This window comes from Symphalangus syndactylus, chromosome 18 (assembly GCF_028878055.3).
Source record: "Symphalangus syndactylus isolate Jambi chromosome 18, NHGRI_mSymSyn1-v2.1_pri, whole genome shotgun sequence".
NCBI lineage: Eukaryota > Metazoa > Chordata > Mammalia > Primates > Hylobatidae > Symphalangus > Symphalangus syndactylus.
The window spans coordinates 17,807,345-17,824,300 of NC_072440.2; the positions used below are offsets into that span (position 1 = coordinate 17,807,345).

At 58.3% G+C, this 16,956-nt stretch overlaps 1 protein-coding gene across 6 annotated transcripts; it reads left to right on the top strand.

Moving 5' to 3' along the window:
• Positions 1 to 9,769: 9,769 nt before the first annotated feature.
• TNFRSF13C (TNF receptor superfamily member 13C) lies at positions 9,770 to 14,440 on the top strand. Of its 6 annotated transcripts, none has more exons than XR_010117028.1 (4): positions 9,771 to 10,162; positions 10,465 to 10,698; positions 11,273 to 11,733; positions 12,605 to 14,440. XR_010117028.1 is itself a non-coding variant. In XM_055253103.2 (3 exons), exons 1-3 carry the CDS (start codon positions 10,027 to 10,029, stop codon positions 11,458 to 11,460), a joined length of 639 nt encoding a protein of 212 aa, XP_055109078.1. In that variant the 5' UTR covers positions 9,770 to 10,026; the 3' UTR covers positions 11,461 to 14,440. The 6 variants fall into 6 exon arrangements, 3 of the variants coding, with proteins under 3 accessions (XP_055109078.1, XP_055109080.1, XP_055109079.1); XR_010117029.1 differs by having other exon boundaries at positions 10,468 to 10,698; XR_010117027.1 differs by having other exon boundaries at positions 9,772 to 10,162; positions 10,384 to 10,698.
• The last annotated feature ends 2,516 nt before the right edge of the window (positions 14,441 to 16,956 follow it).

A 16,956-nucleotide genomic window follows, 5' to 3' on the forward strand; every position in this document is an offset into this window, starting at 1 on the left:
TTTGGGGTTGATGGCGAGAGATTGTGCAGTGCCAGTTGCTTTCCTTCTCCCTTGGGTCTCATTGGAGATTGTAGATGGATTGTAGAGGCATCAGAACTGGACTCTAGAAATCCCGTAGCCGGGTCAAGGCTCCTGCCACTGCACAGAGCGGGCTTGTCACATGGGAGCTTGTGGGTGAAGGGGGTGTCTGGAGGGAGAAACTTCAGGAAGAGAGCCAGGTCCTGACTCCCTTGGAACATGACAGTGCCCTCCCACATTCACCCTGCACGTGCCAGGGCATGCCCACCAGCCTCAGGCCTCAGGATGGACCCCAGTTGAAGCCCTGGGCAGCACCGCACCAGTACCTCGGGGCCTCTGGGTTTTTTTTTTTTTTGGTTGGTGGGGTGTGGAGTCTCGCTCTGTCCCCCAGGCTGGAGTGCAGTGGCATGCTCTCAACTCACTGCGGCCTCTGCTCCCTGGTTCACGTGATTCTCCTGCCTCAGCCTCCCGAGCAGCTGGGATTACAGGTGCACGCCACCATGCCCAGCTAATTTTTGTATTTTTAGTAGAGACAGGTTTCACCATGTTGGCCAGGCTGGTCTTAAACTCCTGACCTCAGGTGATCTGCCTGCCTCAGCCTTCGAAAGTGCTGGGATTACAGGTGCGCACCACCACGCCCAGCTGGTTTTTGTATTTTTAGTAGAGATGGGGTTTTGCCATGTTGGCCAGGCTGGTCTTAAACTCCTGACCTCACGTGATCCGCCAGCCTCGGCCTCCCAAAATGCTGGGATTATAGGTGTGAGTCACTGCGGCTGGCCTAAGGCCTCTCTGCTTTGATGTCAGCATCGCAGCTGGGCCCATGCCCTTCACTGAGGGGTGGGCCACCTTCTAACCCCTTGTAGATGTCAGGGGGATGCGGCCCTATCTGCCCCTTTCTGTAGGTTCCTTCTGGAACTTAGCTCAGGCTCCACCCCTAGTGCTCAGTAAGGGTTTGTAGACACCTGGCTGACTTCCTGGCAGTCCCTTGGGCTCTGCTGAGGACTTCAGCCACGTAGATTCCGGTCGAGGCCCTACATGTCCCCCAACATTTACAGGGCACGTCATGCTTCACAGAGCTCTTCTCACACAGCAGACCTGTGAGGTAGATGATGTTTCCCCAATTCACAGTTCATGAAACAGACCGTTGTCATGGGAGGTGTGTCACAGTCACACAGCTAACTGGCAGCAGAGCCAGCCCCACTGCTCTGCTTCTCCGGTTTTTCTGTGTGCCTGCCTAATCCTTTAAGAAAGGTTTGGAGGCCAGGCGTGGTGGCTCACACCTGTAATCCCAGCACTTTGGGAGGCCAAGGTGGGCAGATCACTTGAGGTCAGGAGTTCGAGACCAGCCTGAGTAACACGGTGAAACCCCGCCTTTACTAAAAATACAAAATTAGCCGAGCATGGTGCCATGCGCCTGTAATCCCAGCTACTTGGGAGGCTGAGGCAGGAGAATCACTTGAACCCAGGAGGCAGAGGTTGCAGTGAGCTGAGATTGCACCACTGCACTCCAGGCTGGGTGACAGAGAGACCATCTCAAAAAAAAAAAAAAAAAGATTTGGGCATCTCCACTGGGCAGGCCCTGAGCTGGAATACAGAAGGTGGAGACAGCCCGTGTGCCCCAGAAAGCAGCAGTCTGCAAGCCATGGTTCCTGCCTCAGGATGGGACCATTAGAACACCATCGCAAGAGGGCAGGGGGTGGCAGGATAGGCCCAAGGACAGAGGCCCTTAGCGTGGGAGCAGAGTGATGCAGGCACTGGGCCTGAGCAGGCCTTCGCCAGCAGCAAGAAGCCCCTCGGGCACTTGGTCGGGGAAGCCAGCCTCTGCTGGAGGAGGGGTGGCTCCAGGGCAGAAGAAAGAGGCTGGAGGTGAACCTTCACCTTGGTCCCTAAAGGGATGGGCAGTAGCAGCAGAGCCCAGAAGGCCAGCCTTCCCAGAGAGTGACCTTGTCTTTGGCCCTTCTGTCCTTAGCTAGAAAGGGTGTCTTTGCAGGGTAACTGGAGGGTAGAGTAGGTCTTTGCGGGGGCTGATGGAATGGGGGTCCAAGCAGGGGAGGAAGGCGGTGTGGATGCAGCCTGCCTGCTCTTCTGGGATGTCACTTTTTGCTGGCGACCAGGAGGAGAGGCCTTCCCCCACAGGCCCGCATGGGGCACCTCTCTCAGGTCCCTGTGCCACATTTTCCTTGCCACCTGGTACCATTTAACAAGAGAAGTGGCATCGCATTCTCCAGCCAAGAGTCTGGGAACCTTCCAAGCACTGGGGAACACAGTGCTGTCACTGCCGCCAGCTCCCAGCCGAGCTTGGCAGGGGCCCTGGAACCAGGAGGCCTCCCCTCTAGAGTTGGGGGCTGGCCTGCCCCTACCTCACAGCAGAGCTGAGCCACACTTAAATGGCAGGCAGGTGCCCTCAGACCTGCTGTCCCTGGAAGGCGGGGGATGGGTGGCCAGAGAGTGGGGTTGCTTCGTGCCATCTGGAGACCCAGTGACATTGTCCAGGAGACAGTTTGGCTGAGGGAAGTAATGGAAGATCAGTGTGTGCCGGAATTGGTGCTTGGTACTGAGGTGAGGTGGAGGGAGATGGGAGAGGCTGGGCTTGGCTGCTTGCTTGATGGCGTGACCTCAGGCAGGTCACTCACCCTCGGCAAGCCTCAGTTCCTCAGCTGTAGCATGGCGCCAGGCTAACTGATGCCTTTCTTCCTAGCTAGTTGTGGACTGGCAATGAAGAAGCCACTATTTTATGTATTTATTTAGAGATGGGGTCTTGCTATGCTGCCCAGGCTGGTCTAAATTCCTGGCCTCAAGCCCATTATTTTGAACATAAAGCTTTAAACAAATGTCAAATGTCTCAGGCTGGCCATGGTCATGACGTGGTCATTGGAGCACGTTGTTGAAGGCAGGCAGGAACCCCCTAGGCCTACAGGCTGGGAATGGGGGGCTGAGGCTGCTGGAGGCAGTGCCTCGTCAGCTGGGCCTGGAAGCTGCCCCGTCCATGCGCTTATAAGCTGGAAGGAAGGCGGTGTTTGGGCCCCACTCTTAGAGGAGTAGAGCTTACTCGGGGTCACACACTCATTTGTCCCCCTCAGTCCACCTGGCTGTGAGCAGTCCTTGGGACCCCAGGGAGTTCACATTCTCCATGGCCAGTGGTCCAGGCCCGAGTGTCCTGGCCTCAATCTGATGGTGTTTCCCATCCCTGCAAGGAGGCAGGACTTTCCTAGCAAGGAGGGGCTCTGCAGCCTGGGCCCCGTGTCTCCTGCACCCCCTGTGAGCAGAAGCAGGAGCAGCCCAGGTGCAGAGGGGAAGTGGTGCAGTGGGAACAGGCGCAGCCTCCGAGTCCCACCGACTTGGGGTCTGTGGCCGATCTGCAGTGTGACTTGGGACAGCCCACTTCCCTCTCCAAGCCCCACTGCCTGCCCCCCTTTTCAGGTCTTGTGAGGCTCAGAGAAAAACTGAAGAGCCTGACTCCATGCCAGCCCTTCCACCCTCCACAGACAGTGGCTTGGTGTGGGCTGGCAGGCTGGTGGGTGAGGAGAGCCGTGGGGTTCTTGAGACAAGGCCCTGTTACAGTTGCCCCCAACCCACACACACCAGGGGTGCTGGGCCAGGCCTGCTGGCAGGGCTCGAGCACAAAGGGACGTTTTCTGGAAGGTTCTGTTGGCTTAGCCCCTTCCCTCCAGTGTACCCTGGGGCCAGGACACAGGCAGAGAGTCTCTGTGAAAGAATGTCTCACACTTGGGGGCTGAGGGAGACAGTGGGGTGGGCTGCCAGGCCCTGTACCCTAAGTCTGTGGGCCCCACCTGAGTATGGTGCTGTGGACCGGAGGCTGCTGAGGGCAGCTCCCTGGGGAGAGTGGGTGGGTACTTCCCAGAGCCCCAGACCTGCACAGGAGGCAGCCTTCCCTGGACTGCCCTCTTCCATCAAAGGGGATGCCAGCCGAACTTGGGGCCCCTGCGAGCTGGCCAGGCCCAAGGGGTCCCCCAGCCCTCCTCCAGTATGCTTGGCCAGCCTCCCTGTGAGGACACAGACCCCTGGGCCTCACCCCCACCCCCTCTCCCTGCCGCTGTCCGCACACAGGAAGAGGACCCCACTGATGTGTGTAATGTGGCAGGCTCAGGGGCTGCCTGGCGGGCCCCTTTACTCTCTAGCCTGCTTTCCCTCCTTGTAAAGTCGCGCCAGCCCCACACAGGGCTGAGGGGGGAGACGGCCGGGTAGGGACATGCTTTGCGCACAGCCCTTTTCCTGGTCACTGGGCCTTGTCTGCTTCCCCCAAACATACTTGGGGATCGCTCCACCCTGTCCTCTGTTCCGAGGTCACCATCCACCAGGCCTTCTCTGACTCCCCTGTTTGAAATTGCACCCATAACCCTCGAGCACCCTGTCCTGACTTTTTCTCCCCAGCACTCCTTACCTCCCCATCCACTATGTTGTGTCCCATTTGGGTTTCCTCTCTGCTTCCCTGCTATTTCCTCAGAACCCAAAACAGCTCCTGGTGCCTGGTAGGTACTAAGTGAGTGAGTGGCGAGTGACGGGGAGGCATCTGCGCAGGGGTCAGCCTGTGCGTTCACAAGGGCCTTCCTGTGTGGTACCCTGAATAAGGCCAGGGAGGTCGGCCCTGGGGGCCCCCTGTGCCTCTCCCCCTTGCCTACCCTGGCCTTACAGCCTCCCTCTACTTCACACACCTGGCGCCCGAGAGGTGGGGGCTTTGCTCCCTGTAGCTAAAGGGCTGTGGTCTGCTCTCTAGTCTCACATGGAGGGCCCATGTCCTCTGTCCGGGGCCATGCTGAGAGTGGCTGGGGTGCCCTGGCCAGACCCTGTGGATTGCAGGAGCGCGTGTGTGTGTGCATGTGTGCATGGAGTGTGGGGGCTGGAGGACAGGCAGCTCCAGCCCCTGAAGACCCAGGCAAGGATTTGTAACTGCTTCATGGAAGGGCATGACCTGCCCCCCCGCCGGCGTGGGTTCAGGGAGGAACGGGTTCAGGGGACTCACAGGCCTCTGCCTCTGGGTCACACTGCTCTGGCCTCACCAGGACTTTGTACTGATTCCCTGGCCACTCTGCCCCTCTCCCAATGAACCGAGGCCCACAACACTGCATCCTTTCCCCTGGCCCCAGCAAGAGGTACTTTGTAGCATTGTACTTGTTTGTGGGGGCTTTTCAATACAGAAGAAGGGAAAGGAAATAACCACAAGGGGTGGTCCTGGCGGTGTCATGAGACAAAATGGAGCCAAGAGAGCTGACTCAAAGCCCTGCAGGCCCAACCCAGCCAGCAGAGCCATCTCTACCGCTGACCCCATTCCTGGAACACCGGAAAAGCTGTTTCTGTATACACCTACACAAGGGGGCAAAGGCACAGAACCAGGCAGTGAAGAAAGGCTCCCAAGGGAAAACAGAGGCTCCCTCTGGGGACTGTGGGGAAACGCCCTTTGTCACTCATAGACTTCTGTATTCTTTGCAGGTTTTTCCTGAGCACGTGTTCAGGTACTACTGCATAATTACAATGAAAACTGATTTTGAAGTACAGAGTGCATCCCAGGCCCCAGAGCAGTTTCACATCCAGATCTGGGGGACTGGGCCTCTCTGTCCCCAAGGACCGCTCCCCATGACACTGTGCTTGTCCCATCCCCAGAGTGCCCTCACTTTCCCCAACCCCGTCCCCAAAGCATGCAGCGCCCAGGCCACACTTCACAGTCAGGTGGACGCAGACCCCCTGCAGGCCCCTCCCACCTGCTGGCTCATCTTGAGAGGGCCCTTGCCCCTCAAAGCCTCTGTTTTCTCATCTGGAAAATGCCCTAATAGTACCTGCATCAGACCTTTTGTGAGGGTGTCTTCAGGAGAATTGGGGGCACAAAAATTGACAGAAACCCCCTTCTCTCTGAAGACCCCAAACTATCTTGTTATTTTATTTATTATTATTATTTTTTTCTGAGATGGGGTCTCGCTCTGTCAGCCAGGCTGGAGTGCAGCTCACTATAACCTCCGCCTTCTGGGTTCAAACAATTCTTCCTGCCTCAGCCTCCCAAGTAGCTGGGATTACAGGCGCCAGCTACGACACCCGGCTAATTTTTTTTTTTTTTTTAATTTCTTGTAGAGACAGGGTTTCACCATGTTGGCCAGGCTAGTCTCAAACTCCTGACCTCTGGTGATCCACCCACCTTGGTCTCCCAAAGTGTTGGAATTACAGGCATGAGCCACCACACCAGGCCCAAATTATCTTTTTAAAAAGAGTATTCAGTGAATTAAAAGTAGAGCATGGTGGCCGGGCGCAGTGGCTCACGCATGTAATCCCAACACTTTGGGAGGCCAAAGCGCGCAGGTCGCTTGAGACCAGGAGTTTGAGACCAGCCTGGCCAACACGGTGAAGCCCCGTCTCTACTAAAATGCAAAAATTAGCGGGGCATGGTGGCATGCACTTGTTGTCCAAGCTACTGGGGTGGCTGAGGCACGAGAATCGCTTGAACCCAGGAGGTGGAGGTTGCACTGAACCAAGATCGCGCCATTGCACTCCAGCCTGGGCAACAGAGTGAGACTCCATCTCAAAAAAAAAGAAAAAAAAAGACTTGAATAAAGAAATTAGGCCAGGAGTGGTGGCTCATGCCTGTAATCCCAGCACTTTGGGAGGCCAAAGTCAGCAGATCACCTGAGGTCAGGAATTTGAGACCAGCCTCCCCAACATGGCGAAACCCCGCCTCTACTAAAAATACAAAAAATTAGCCGGGCCTGGTGGCAGGTGCCTGTAATCCCACGTACTCAGGAGGCTGAGGCAGGAGAATCGCTTGAACCTGGGAGTTGGATGTTGCAGTGAGCTGAGATCACACCACTATATTCTAGCCTGGGCAACAAGAGTGAAACTCCGTCTCAAAAAAAAAAAAAAGAAAAGAAATTAGGCCAGGTGTGTTGGCCAAGGTGGGTGGATCACTTGAGGTCAGGAGTTCAAGACCAGCCTGGCTAGCATGGTGAAACCCCATTTCTACTAAAAATACAAAAAAATTAGCCAGGCATGGCAGCCCGTGCCTATAGTCCCAGCTACTCGGGAGGCTGAAGCAGGAGAATGGTTTGAACCCAGGAGGCAGAGGCTGCAGTGAGCTAAGATCACGCCACCACTGCACTCCAGCCTGGGTGAGAGTCAGACTCCGTCTCAAAAAAAAAAAAAAAAAAAAAGCGGGACGCGGTGGCTCACGCCTGTAATCCCAGCACTTTGGGAGGCGAGGGCAGGAGATCGAGACTATCCTGGCTAACATGGTGAAACCCCGTCTCTACTAAAAATACAAAAAATTAGCCAGGCATGGTGGCGAGTGCCTGTAGTCCCAGCTACTCAGGAGGCTGAGGCAGGAAAATGGCGTGAACCTGGGAGGCGGAGCTTGCAGTGAGCGGAGATCGCGCCACTGCACTCCAGCCTGGGCGACAGAGAGAGACTCTGTCTCAAAAAAAAAAAAAAAGCCATGGGGAAAAAAGAATACATTGAGGAGTAAACTAACATTCCCCACATTGGTCTGATTGTGAATTCTTCTTAACTGTTTTGTCATCCAAGCAGCGACACAGGGCCTGCTGCAGCCCCCCACCCCCACCCCATTTCAGAGGCCCAAGTGGAAAGGTTCATGTGAGGCCAGGCACCTGCACACAACACAGACACGAATCCCGCAGGCCTTTTGTCCCGGCACCTGGCCCAGCACATAGGGAGCACCCAGCAAACATTTGTGTCACATGAGTGGGTGTCTCATTTGTGTCTGCTGCTCTTAGCAGCTGGCCTCCCTCTCTGGCCAAGGTGAGGGACCCTGGAACTCTGACAGTGGGTTCCAGCCCTCCCACTCTCTCTGGCCTTGAAAGCAGCCTCCTCGAGTCTCTGCTGGGAGTCAGAGCAGCCAGTGCTTCTGCTGTGAAATGCAGACCTGGGGCAGGCGGACCCCCTCCTCCTAACTCCTGTAAATTCTCCCGACTCTGGCCTCACTGGGCCACCCTCTCCAGGGACAGGTTCCCTGTTCCTGGGTTCCCACAAGCCTCAGTCTGCCCACATGGCCGGCACAAGGGCTAAATAAGCTGCCTGGTACTCAGGCCTCTGCAGCCCTCACTAATGGGTAATAGCAGCACCAACACGGATGGACCTGTGTGTGGGTGGCAGGGTTATGGCTCAGTCTTCTGGCTTTGTCCCCACCTCTCTGCCCCACAGAGAGGCCTTCACTGCCCTGGCTCCCCTGCAGGGTCCTGTCCCCCATCGCTGTACTGTACACCCACGCTCACCCGCACCTGCCCCCACCCCCACATCACCATACACCCACGCTCACCCACACCTGCCCCCAGCCCCACTTCTCCTTTGCAGCTCCCCTCCGCCCACACCTTCCTGCCTGGGAGCTGCTGGCCCATGTGCAGGGGATGGAGAGGGTGGGCCAGTGCCCACCAGTCAGGGCTGGCTGACTGGGGTTCTTTGTGAACCTCCAGGGTCTCCCAAGCTGGAAACCTGGGGGTCGGCCTTGCTCCCCTCTCTCCATGGCCAGACGCTGCATCATCGCCTGCCCTGGGCCACCTGCCCTGGACGTGGGCCACAGTGCCAGAGAGAGGGACCCTTGCAGGTACAGCTCAGAATCTCTCTCCTACCCAGACACCGCCAGGTTCTGTACTGCCCCGGGCCTGGTGCCCTGCCCATCCGCAGCCCGGATGCTCCCTCCTCCCTCCCAGCATCCCCTGTGGCAGTGGCCATGCCTGCCCCCAGAGCAGCTCAGGCTCCCTTTTCATCTCTCCAAGCCTTAGCCCCTGCCGCCCTCTGCCTGGAGTGTTTGCCTCCCCCTGGCCGCTGCTCAGGGCCTCCCTCTGCCCCCAGGCTCCCTCCCCAGCCCCTGAGTTTCTCCTCTCACTGTGCTTCCCCAGCCCTGAGTGCTTAGGGGTCTGGGTGGCACGTGTGGCATTTAACCTCATGCTCCCTGCTGAGCCCTGAGCTCCCAGAGTTCCCTCCAGCTCTGGCCCTGGGGAGGGGGTAGCATGTGACCAGGAGGGCGGAGGGGGCTTGTGTGTGCTTCTGAGACTCAGTCTGAGAGAGACACGGGTGACAGACAGTTGGGGACCCCAAACACTGGGGAGGAGAGATAGACAGGAGGGGCCCGCAGTGAGACACAGAAGTGAGCAGGAGAGGACACACAGCCCTGGAGAAAAGGAGCCGGTGTGGGCGGGCTTCCCGCCACTGCAGTCACAGTTCCCTTGCTCATAGGCAGATCTTCCTGGGCGCTCCCTGCACAAAGTCCCAGTGGCTCCCTCGTGTCCCCCAGCTACAGTCCAAGCTAATATGCTAGACAAGGCCCCAGTCCAGCCCTTCGGTCCCAGCACTCCCTGGACTTCCCGTTTGGGCCTCCAAGCCTTTGCTCCCCTTTGGCCTTCACCCCCATCTGCTCCCTAGACCTCAGTCCATCTGGCAAACACTTCACCATCACCCTCTCCATGAAGCCTTCCGGCCCACCTTCCAGGATGACATGAGCTGGTGCCCTTCCTGCGAGGCTCTCTTCCCCCATCAGCACAAGTGTGAGATTCCCTCAGGGCAGACCCACATGCTACTTGGGCCTGGTACAAGTGTCTGATGTCAGGCTGGGCACTGTGGCTTCACACCTATAATCCCAGCACTTTGGGAGGCCGAGGAGGGCGGATCACCTGAGGTCAGGAGCTCGAGACCAGCCTGGCCAAATGGTGAAACCCCGTCTCTACTAAAAATACAAAAATTAGCCGGGCGTGGCGGTGGGCGCCTACAATCTCAGCTACTCGGGAGGCTGAGGCAGAGAATTGTTTGAACCCAGGAGGCAGAGCTTGCAGTGAGCCAAGATCGCGCCATTGCACTCCAGCCTGGGCGACAGAGCGAGACTCCGTCTTAAAAAAAAAAAAAAAGAAAGAAAGGGGGGCCCCAGGAGAGCTCCGTCCCACCCAGCAGGCGGAGGCGGGGCAGGGCAGAGTGCTCCCCCCGCCCCCCGCTTCCTCCCCGAGGGCCCCCGGAGCCCAGCTCAGCCTCAGTCCCTGCGGCTTGTGCGGCGGCGTCGGCACCATGAGGCGAGGTCCCCGGAGCCTGCGGGGCAGGGACGCGCCAGCCCCCACGCCCTGCGTCCCGGCCGAGTGCTTCGACCTGCTGGTCCGCCACTGCGTGGCCTGCGGGCTCCTGCGCACGCCGCGGCCGAAACCGGGTAAGGGGGACCCACGGGGCGCGCGGCGCCGGCAGCCGCGGGGAGGACGGGGCCCTTATAGCCAGGGCGCAGGCAGAGCCCCGACCCCCGGGGGCGCCGAGGGCTGAAAGGACCCTGTGGGCAGGGCCTGGAGGAGCCCGCGACACCTCGTGGCCCTCACCGCCGCCTCTCTCCCTCCCCTTGTCCACCGCCCCCCGGCTGTCCCTCCCCTCCCCGGCCAGCCTCGCCCCCCTCCGCACCTCCCCGTCCCCGCCCCTCCCTCCCCTCGGCCCCCTGGCCTCCCTCCCTGTCCCCTCCCGCAGCAGCCGGGGCCAGCAGCCCTGCGCCCAGGACGGTGCTGCAGCCGCAGGAGTCGGTGGGCGCGGGGGCCGGCGAGGCGGCGCTGCCCTTGCCCGGGCTGCTCTTCGGCGCCCCCGCGCTGCTGGGCCTGGCACTGGTCCTGGCGCTGGTCCTGGTGGGCCTGGTGAGCTGGAGGCGGCGACAACGGCGGCTTCGCGGTGCGTCCTCCGCAGAGGCCCCCGACGGAGACAAGGACGGTGAGTTCCGTGCGTAGGGGAACCAGTCCGAGCGGGGCGCAGGGGCTGGGATGTCGGGACGGTCTAGGGGGTGATGCATGGCTCCTGGGGGGAGAGAAGGGCTTTAAGGGGAAACGGAGACAGAGAGCGGAAAAGAGTTTGCGCTGAGGAGCTCAGGCTGGGGACGGAGACATAGTCCTGCCCCTGAGACCCTGGTCGGAGCCAGGAACAGACCTGACAGGGCAGACCCTGACAGACCCCAGTGTGAGGAAGAGACAGGTTGCAGGAAGGGGCCCCCGTCTGAAGAAGGAGTCTGTCCTGCCCTTTGGGAGTCTAACGGAGCTTGGTTCCCCCATAAATCCCTGCAGAGTTTGCCAGACTGAGCCCCAGCTCCCCAACTCCCTGCCCTGCCAGCTCCCCACTGGCCAGGCCTCTGGACTCAGGGTCAGCCATGTGCCACCCCTCCCCACCCTGCAGTGGGCTTCATTTGAGGGAGGACTATAGGATTACAGGTGTGAAGATTCCAGAGGAATCTTCTAGGGGATGGAGGGAAGGCTGTGACCCAGTACCGAGCCTCTATCCCCTCTGCCTGCAGCCCCAGAGCCCCTGGACAAGATCGTCATTCTGTCTCCGGGAATCTCTGATGCCACAGCTCCTGCCTGGCCTCCTCCTGGGGAAAACCCAGGAACCACCCCACCTGGCCACAGTGTCCCTGTGCCAGCCACAGAGCTGGGCTCCACTGAACTGGTGACCACCAAGACGGCTGGCCCTGAGCAACAATAGCAGGGAGCCGGCAGGAGGTGGCCCCTGCCCTCCCTCTGGACCCCCAGCCAGGGGCTTGGAAATCAAATTCAGCTCTTCACTCCAGCATGCACATGCCTTCTTTCTGGGACCAGTCTAACCCTGCAGAAGCACAGACACTACAGACCACAGCATTCAGCCCCCATGGAGTTTGGTGTGCTTGCCTTTGGCTTCAGACCACACCATCTTTGACAGCCCTTGAAGGTGGTAGCCCAGCTCCTGTTCCTGGGCCTTCAAAACGCTGGGGCACTATGAGTAAGAGACTGCTTTTAAAATGGGGAAGGCACCATTAAGCCAAAATGAATCTGAAAAAAGACCAAGTGGGAGGATGCCTAATTTGTAGTTGGGTGGTTTTTTGTGCTTGTTTGATTTTTTTTTTTTTTTTTTTTTTTTTGAGATGAGTCTTGCTCTGTCGCCAGGCTGGAGTGCAGTGGCGCGATCTCGCCTCACTGCAAACCTCCGACTCCTTTGTTCAAGCGATTCTCCTGCCTCAGCCTCCGGAATAGCTGGGATTACAGGCATGCACCACCACAGCCAGCTAATTTTTGTATTTTTAGTAGAGACGGGGTTTCACCATGTTGGCCAGGATGGTCTCGATCTCCTGACCTCGTGATCCGCCCTCCTCGGCCTCCCAAAGTGCTGGGATTACAGGCATGAGCCACCGTGCCCGGCCTTGTTTTGTGTTTTTTTTTTTTTTTTTGAGACAGGGTCTTGCTGTATCATGCAGGCTGGAGTGCAATGATGGGTCCCCAGCTCATTGCAGCCTGGGCTCAAGCAATCTTTCTGCTTCAGCCTCCTGAGTAGCTGGGACTACAGGTGCTCCACCTTGCCCAGCTAATTTTTTTTTTTTTTTTTAAAGACAGGGTCTCGATATGTTGCCCAGGCCAGTCTCAAAGTCCTGGCCTCAGGCAGTCCTCCCCAAAGGGCTGGGATTATAGGCATGAGGCGCCGGGCCTGGCCTCTATTTCCTTAATACCTGCCCTCAGAGCCGTCCTGCTTTTAAACTGCTGCAAATGGCAGCAGTGAATAATCAATTCATGGGTTTGCTTGCTTTGGGATTTAGTACAAGATTATTTTAAGAAATAACACAGGAGAAAAGACTGAGCTGGATTTTGCTGATTCTCAGGTATCTGTACCCCAGGGTCAACCCTGAGATTGGCCCAATCTGCCAGAACCTAAGATGCCATTTTGACCCCAGTGGCAGCTTCCAGAGCCACAAGCCTGCATTTGGGACGAGGTGCGCAGCCTCCAGGGCTGGACTCCAAACTCAAGCTGAAGGAACATGCTAGCAGGCAGCTCTCTCAGGGTCCACCTGGGGTTCCAGCTGCTCCAAGACACAGCATATTCAGCCATAAACACGGAAGGGCTGGAATCTACAGGAGGCTCCTTTGTGTAGAGGCCAGGGCAGGCCTGTGACCTGGAACCAGGTGGACATGAGGTCCCTTGAACTCCCTTCTCTCTCTGGCTTGTTCCCCTGAAGCACTGGCCCCCCAGTGCTGGGCTCATTTGGCCATCTTGTGCCAGCCCCCTGGTCACCCACTGTCGCAGTGGAAGCTGCTCCCTCCTCCTACAATGGTGTTCCTTGCTGTGGGGTCTGGGAACAAGACTGTCTTTTTCCACTCCTGGACGACACTATGCACTCAGTCAGCCGCCTCATGCCTGCCCTCCTGCACAGGGTCAGAACCTCCTGACCCAGACTCCGCCCTGGGCAGCTTCCTTGGAACTTGTTGCAGCTTAGCATCTTTGGAAGGGAGCACTGGACTAGGAGTCAGAAGGTGGAGTTCCGGGCACTGTTTTTCTACTCTTGGGCCCTGGGCATGTTCTGTTCCGTGCATCAGATGTTTTCTGCCTGCCTCCCCGAGCTGCCACCAGAGCCACCTGTAGACCCCTGCTTCTCCTGCCCCTCCTGTCCCTTGCCAGGCCTCTGGACTCAGTGCTTCCTATCCCAAGGACCTGTTGTGTGCCCAGCTCAGAAGACAGTGGCCACTCACATCCAGGTCTCTGCCTGGCTACTTGCTCCATGAATCCATCTCAGATGCCCCTACCCCCAGGGAGCCAGGTGACAGGGTGAGGTCAAGTGATAAGCAGTAGGTGTGGGAGAGGGTTGGTGGGGTCAGGCCCACATGGGCCCAGCCATCCACTCTCCTTCCATCTGGGGTTGGGGGAGTCTGAGCTGCTTCTGGCCACCCCATCTGCCCCACCCCATCTTCTCCTGGCCACCCCACCTCCCATCCCATCTTCTCCTGGCCACCCCATCTTCTCTTGGACACCCTGTCTCCCACCCCATCTTCTCCTGGCCACCCCATCTTCTCTTGGCCACCCCATCTCCCCCACCCCATCTTCTCCTGGACACCCCCATCTCCCACCCCATTTTTTGCTACAGCAAGCGTTAGCTCAGCAGGTGAAAACCCCAAGGGTGGGTGAAACCCCTCTGGGGCTCAGACATGCAAACCTTGGGCATCTCTCTGTCCCAGCTGGCCCCGCCAGCCGGTAGGAAGTTTCCCCTGAGTTCTCAGTTTTTTCTTCTGAAAAATGAGGGGTTGTATGCGAGGTTCTCCTCCCGGCCTGTGGTCCCCAGAGAAGGACAGGAAGGAACCTCAGATAATTCTCATACGCATTTCACAGATGAGGAAACCGTCACATCAATTCCTCATTTGATCTTCATAAGAGCACCTGGAGGAGGGGGTGGGGTGTTTGTGTTTGTTTAAATTTTTTTTTGTGAAAAAAATGAAGATAGGCATTTTGTAGACAATCTGGAAGTGCTGGACCGGAATCCATGATGTAGTCAGGGAAGAAATGACCCGTATCCAGTAACCCCAGCCTCGAGTGTGTGGTGTATTTTTCTACATAATTGTAATCATTCTATACATACAAATTCATGTCTTGACCATATTAATATTTGGTAAGTTTCTCTCTCTTTAAAGACTTCACAATAAAGTTTTCAACATGGTAAGGTTTTCCACCTGGGCGTTTGGATAGTTTGGTTTTTGCTGTTGTGGCCAAGATGGCCTCCTTCCCCATGCGCCTGCGCAGGAGTCTCTGTTTCCCAGCACAGTTGTTGTGCCAAAAGCCTTGACCTTTTTTTTTTTTTTTCTTTTTTCTTTTTTTGAGACGGAGTTTCACTCTTGTTGCCCAGGCTGGAGTGCAGTGGTGCAATCTCGGCTCACCACAACCTCTGCCTCCCAGGTTCAAGCGATTCTCCTGCCTCAGCCTCCCGAGTAGCTGGGATTACAGGCATGCACAACCACACCCAGCTAATTTTGTACTTTTAGTAGAGACGGGGTTTCTCCATGTTGGCCAGGCTGGTCTCAAACTCCCTACCTCAGGTGATCTGCCCGCCTTGGCCTCCCAAAGTGCTGGGATTACAGGCATGAGCCACCGCACCCAGCCAGCCTTGACCTTTTTGTTTGTTTGTTTGTTTGAGAGGGAGTCTTGCTCTGTCGCGCGATCTCGGCTCACTGCAAACTCCGCCTCCCGGGTTCACGCCATTCTCCTGCCTCAGCCTCCTGAGTAGCTGGGACTACAGGCACCCACCACCATGCCCGGCTAATTTTTTTGTATTTTTAGTAGAGACAGGGTTTCACCATGTTAGCCAGGATGGTCTCGATCTCCTGACCTCATGATCCGCCCGCCTCAGCCTCCCAAAGTGCTGGGATTACAGGTGTGAGCCACCGTGCCCGGCCCAGCCTTGACCTTTTTAAAGGTCCCTCTTGGTCCAAATTTTCTCCTGAAAATCTGGACCATTTCGCATCCATGAGGAGGGATTATGTGGTCCAGTTTGCAGATAGGAAAAGAGAGGCCCTGTGAGGTAACGGGATCTGGCCCAAGATACAACAGGTGGGTGGTGCAGCTGGGCAGACCCTGGGCTCCTGCGCCTGGCGGGCATGCCTGCCCAGCAGAATGTCATTGGCTCGGACCCCCTCCTTGGGAGCGGAGAACTCGGGGACTGATGCCAGGCCTCACCCCTTGGTTTCATCACTACTCAGATTTTCTCCCCAACTGGTCTCTCTTTTTGGTAAGAGAGATCCCAGACAGACTCTGGAAGCGCCGTTTTCAGGGTGGGAACTGAAGGAAAAAGGCCCCTCTCCGAGCCTGTGTTTCGGGCCAGCTTTTCCTGAAGGAGGGTCTGATTCCACCAGGTCTCCAGGGCCCTGGCCGGTGGGGGCAGGGCTGGCTGAAGTCTCGCTTCCTCCTGGGGCTTCCTGCAGGCCGTTTCACTTCCTGCCTGGTAGCCAGAGGCTGGGGGCTCCAGGAGGGGTTGGGGAGGCCCAGCTGGTAAGGCCAGGGAGGAAGACCTGACCCCTCACCTTCGTTTCAGCAGGGATGGCTCAACACAGCACTATCCCTACAAGCTGGTAGCATCTCACTGGGGCTTAACTCTCTGGGCCCCTCTTCCCATCTGCAAAATGGCGCTCTTGAGGGCCACCCAGCTGTCCTTGGACTTTGAACAGGTCATGTGGCATGTAGGGACAGAGGGACCCCTGCTAGGGCCAGGGAACGCCCCCAGCAGGGAGGTGTGAGCAGGCCTGGTCCCGCCCTCATGACCCGAGGGTGGGGAGAGAATGGGGGTGCGGTAGAAACAACTGCCCCAAATAGCGGAATAGCGGGGCAGAGTCGGGAGCAACCGGGAGGAAAGCCTGAGTTCCCCGCCCCTACGCTTTCCTCCCGGGACTCCGAAGGGCACTCAGTGGTTGGCGTGGGGGGCGGGGGGAGGGACGCTGCTGGGGTCCCGGGACCCAGAGGAACCTTAGGCATCTCCCCACTCCCCTAGGCTGCGGATAATCTGGAATCCAGGCCCGAATCCAGCGACTTCGGGGCAGGCGAGTCTCTGCGCGGCTCCTGCCGTCAGCCCCTGCCACCACTGGCCCTGGGCGATTTGGGCGTGGGGCGGGGGTGGGGGGGTGCGGCCGAGGGGCGGGGTCAAGAAGAGAGGCGGGGCTGAGGGACCCCAAGCCTCAAGGTGGCCGGAAAGGGGCGGGGCCAGCGGCATGCCAAAGGGGTGGGGCCAAGGGGCGAGGAAAAAGCTTGGGACCGGATAAGGGGCGGGACCAAGGCCAAGCGCACCCGCTTCCGGCTCCCGACCTTTGCGCCCTCGGGAGTCCAGGTCCTCACGCGCATCCCGAGCCCTGGGGGCCTGGATGCGGCCCACGGCCCCGACTCAAGGGCGAGGCTCAGGGAAGAGGCCTGCAAGACGCCTCCGCGCGGAACTGTGACCCAGGAGCAGGGGGGCTGGCGGGGAGGGCGCACCTGTCCCCGTGCACGCGCTGTGGCCTCCGCGGAGCTCTGTCCTCTCTTGGTTCCCGCGCTAAGGTCTCGGTGTCCGCTCCGGATTCGCACGTACACTGACGGCTTTGGAGCCTCCCAGTCCCGCCGCTCCCTAGCGACCTCAGGAGCCCGGGCGCCCCCTCCCTCCCACGGGCAGCTGGAGCCTGAGTCAGAGTTGCCTCGCGGGAGACAAAGACAGCCGTGGGCCCTCCT

Excerpts from the sequence above, each read along its gene's own strand:
- TNFRSF13C (XM_055253103.2), top strand. The coding sequence starts at position 10,027 with ATGAGGCGAGGTCCCCGGAGCCTGCGGGGCAGGGACGCGCCAGCCCCC. Across the intron at positions 10,163-10,383 it reads CACGCCGCGGCCGAAACCGG|CCTCGCCCCCCTCCGCACCT; the intron begins GTAAGGGGGACC and ends CTCCCCGGCCAG. Across the intron at positions 10,699-11,272 it reads CCCCGACGGAGACAAGGACG|CCCCAGAGCCCCTGGACAAG; the intron begins GTGAGTTCCGTG and ends CTCTGCCTGCAG.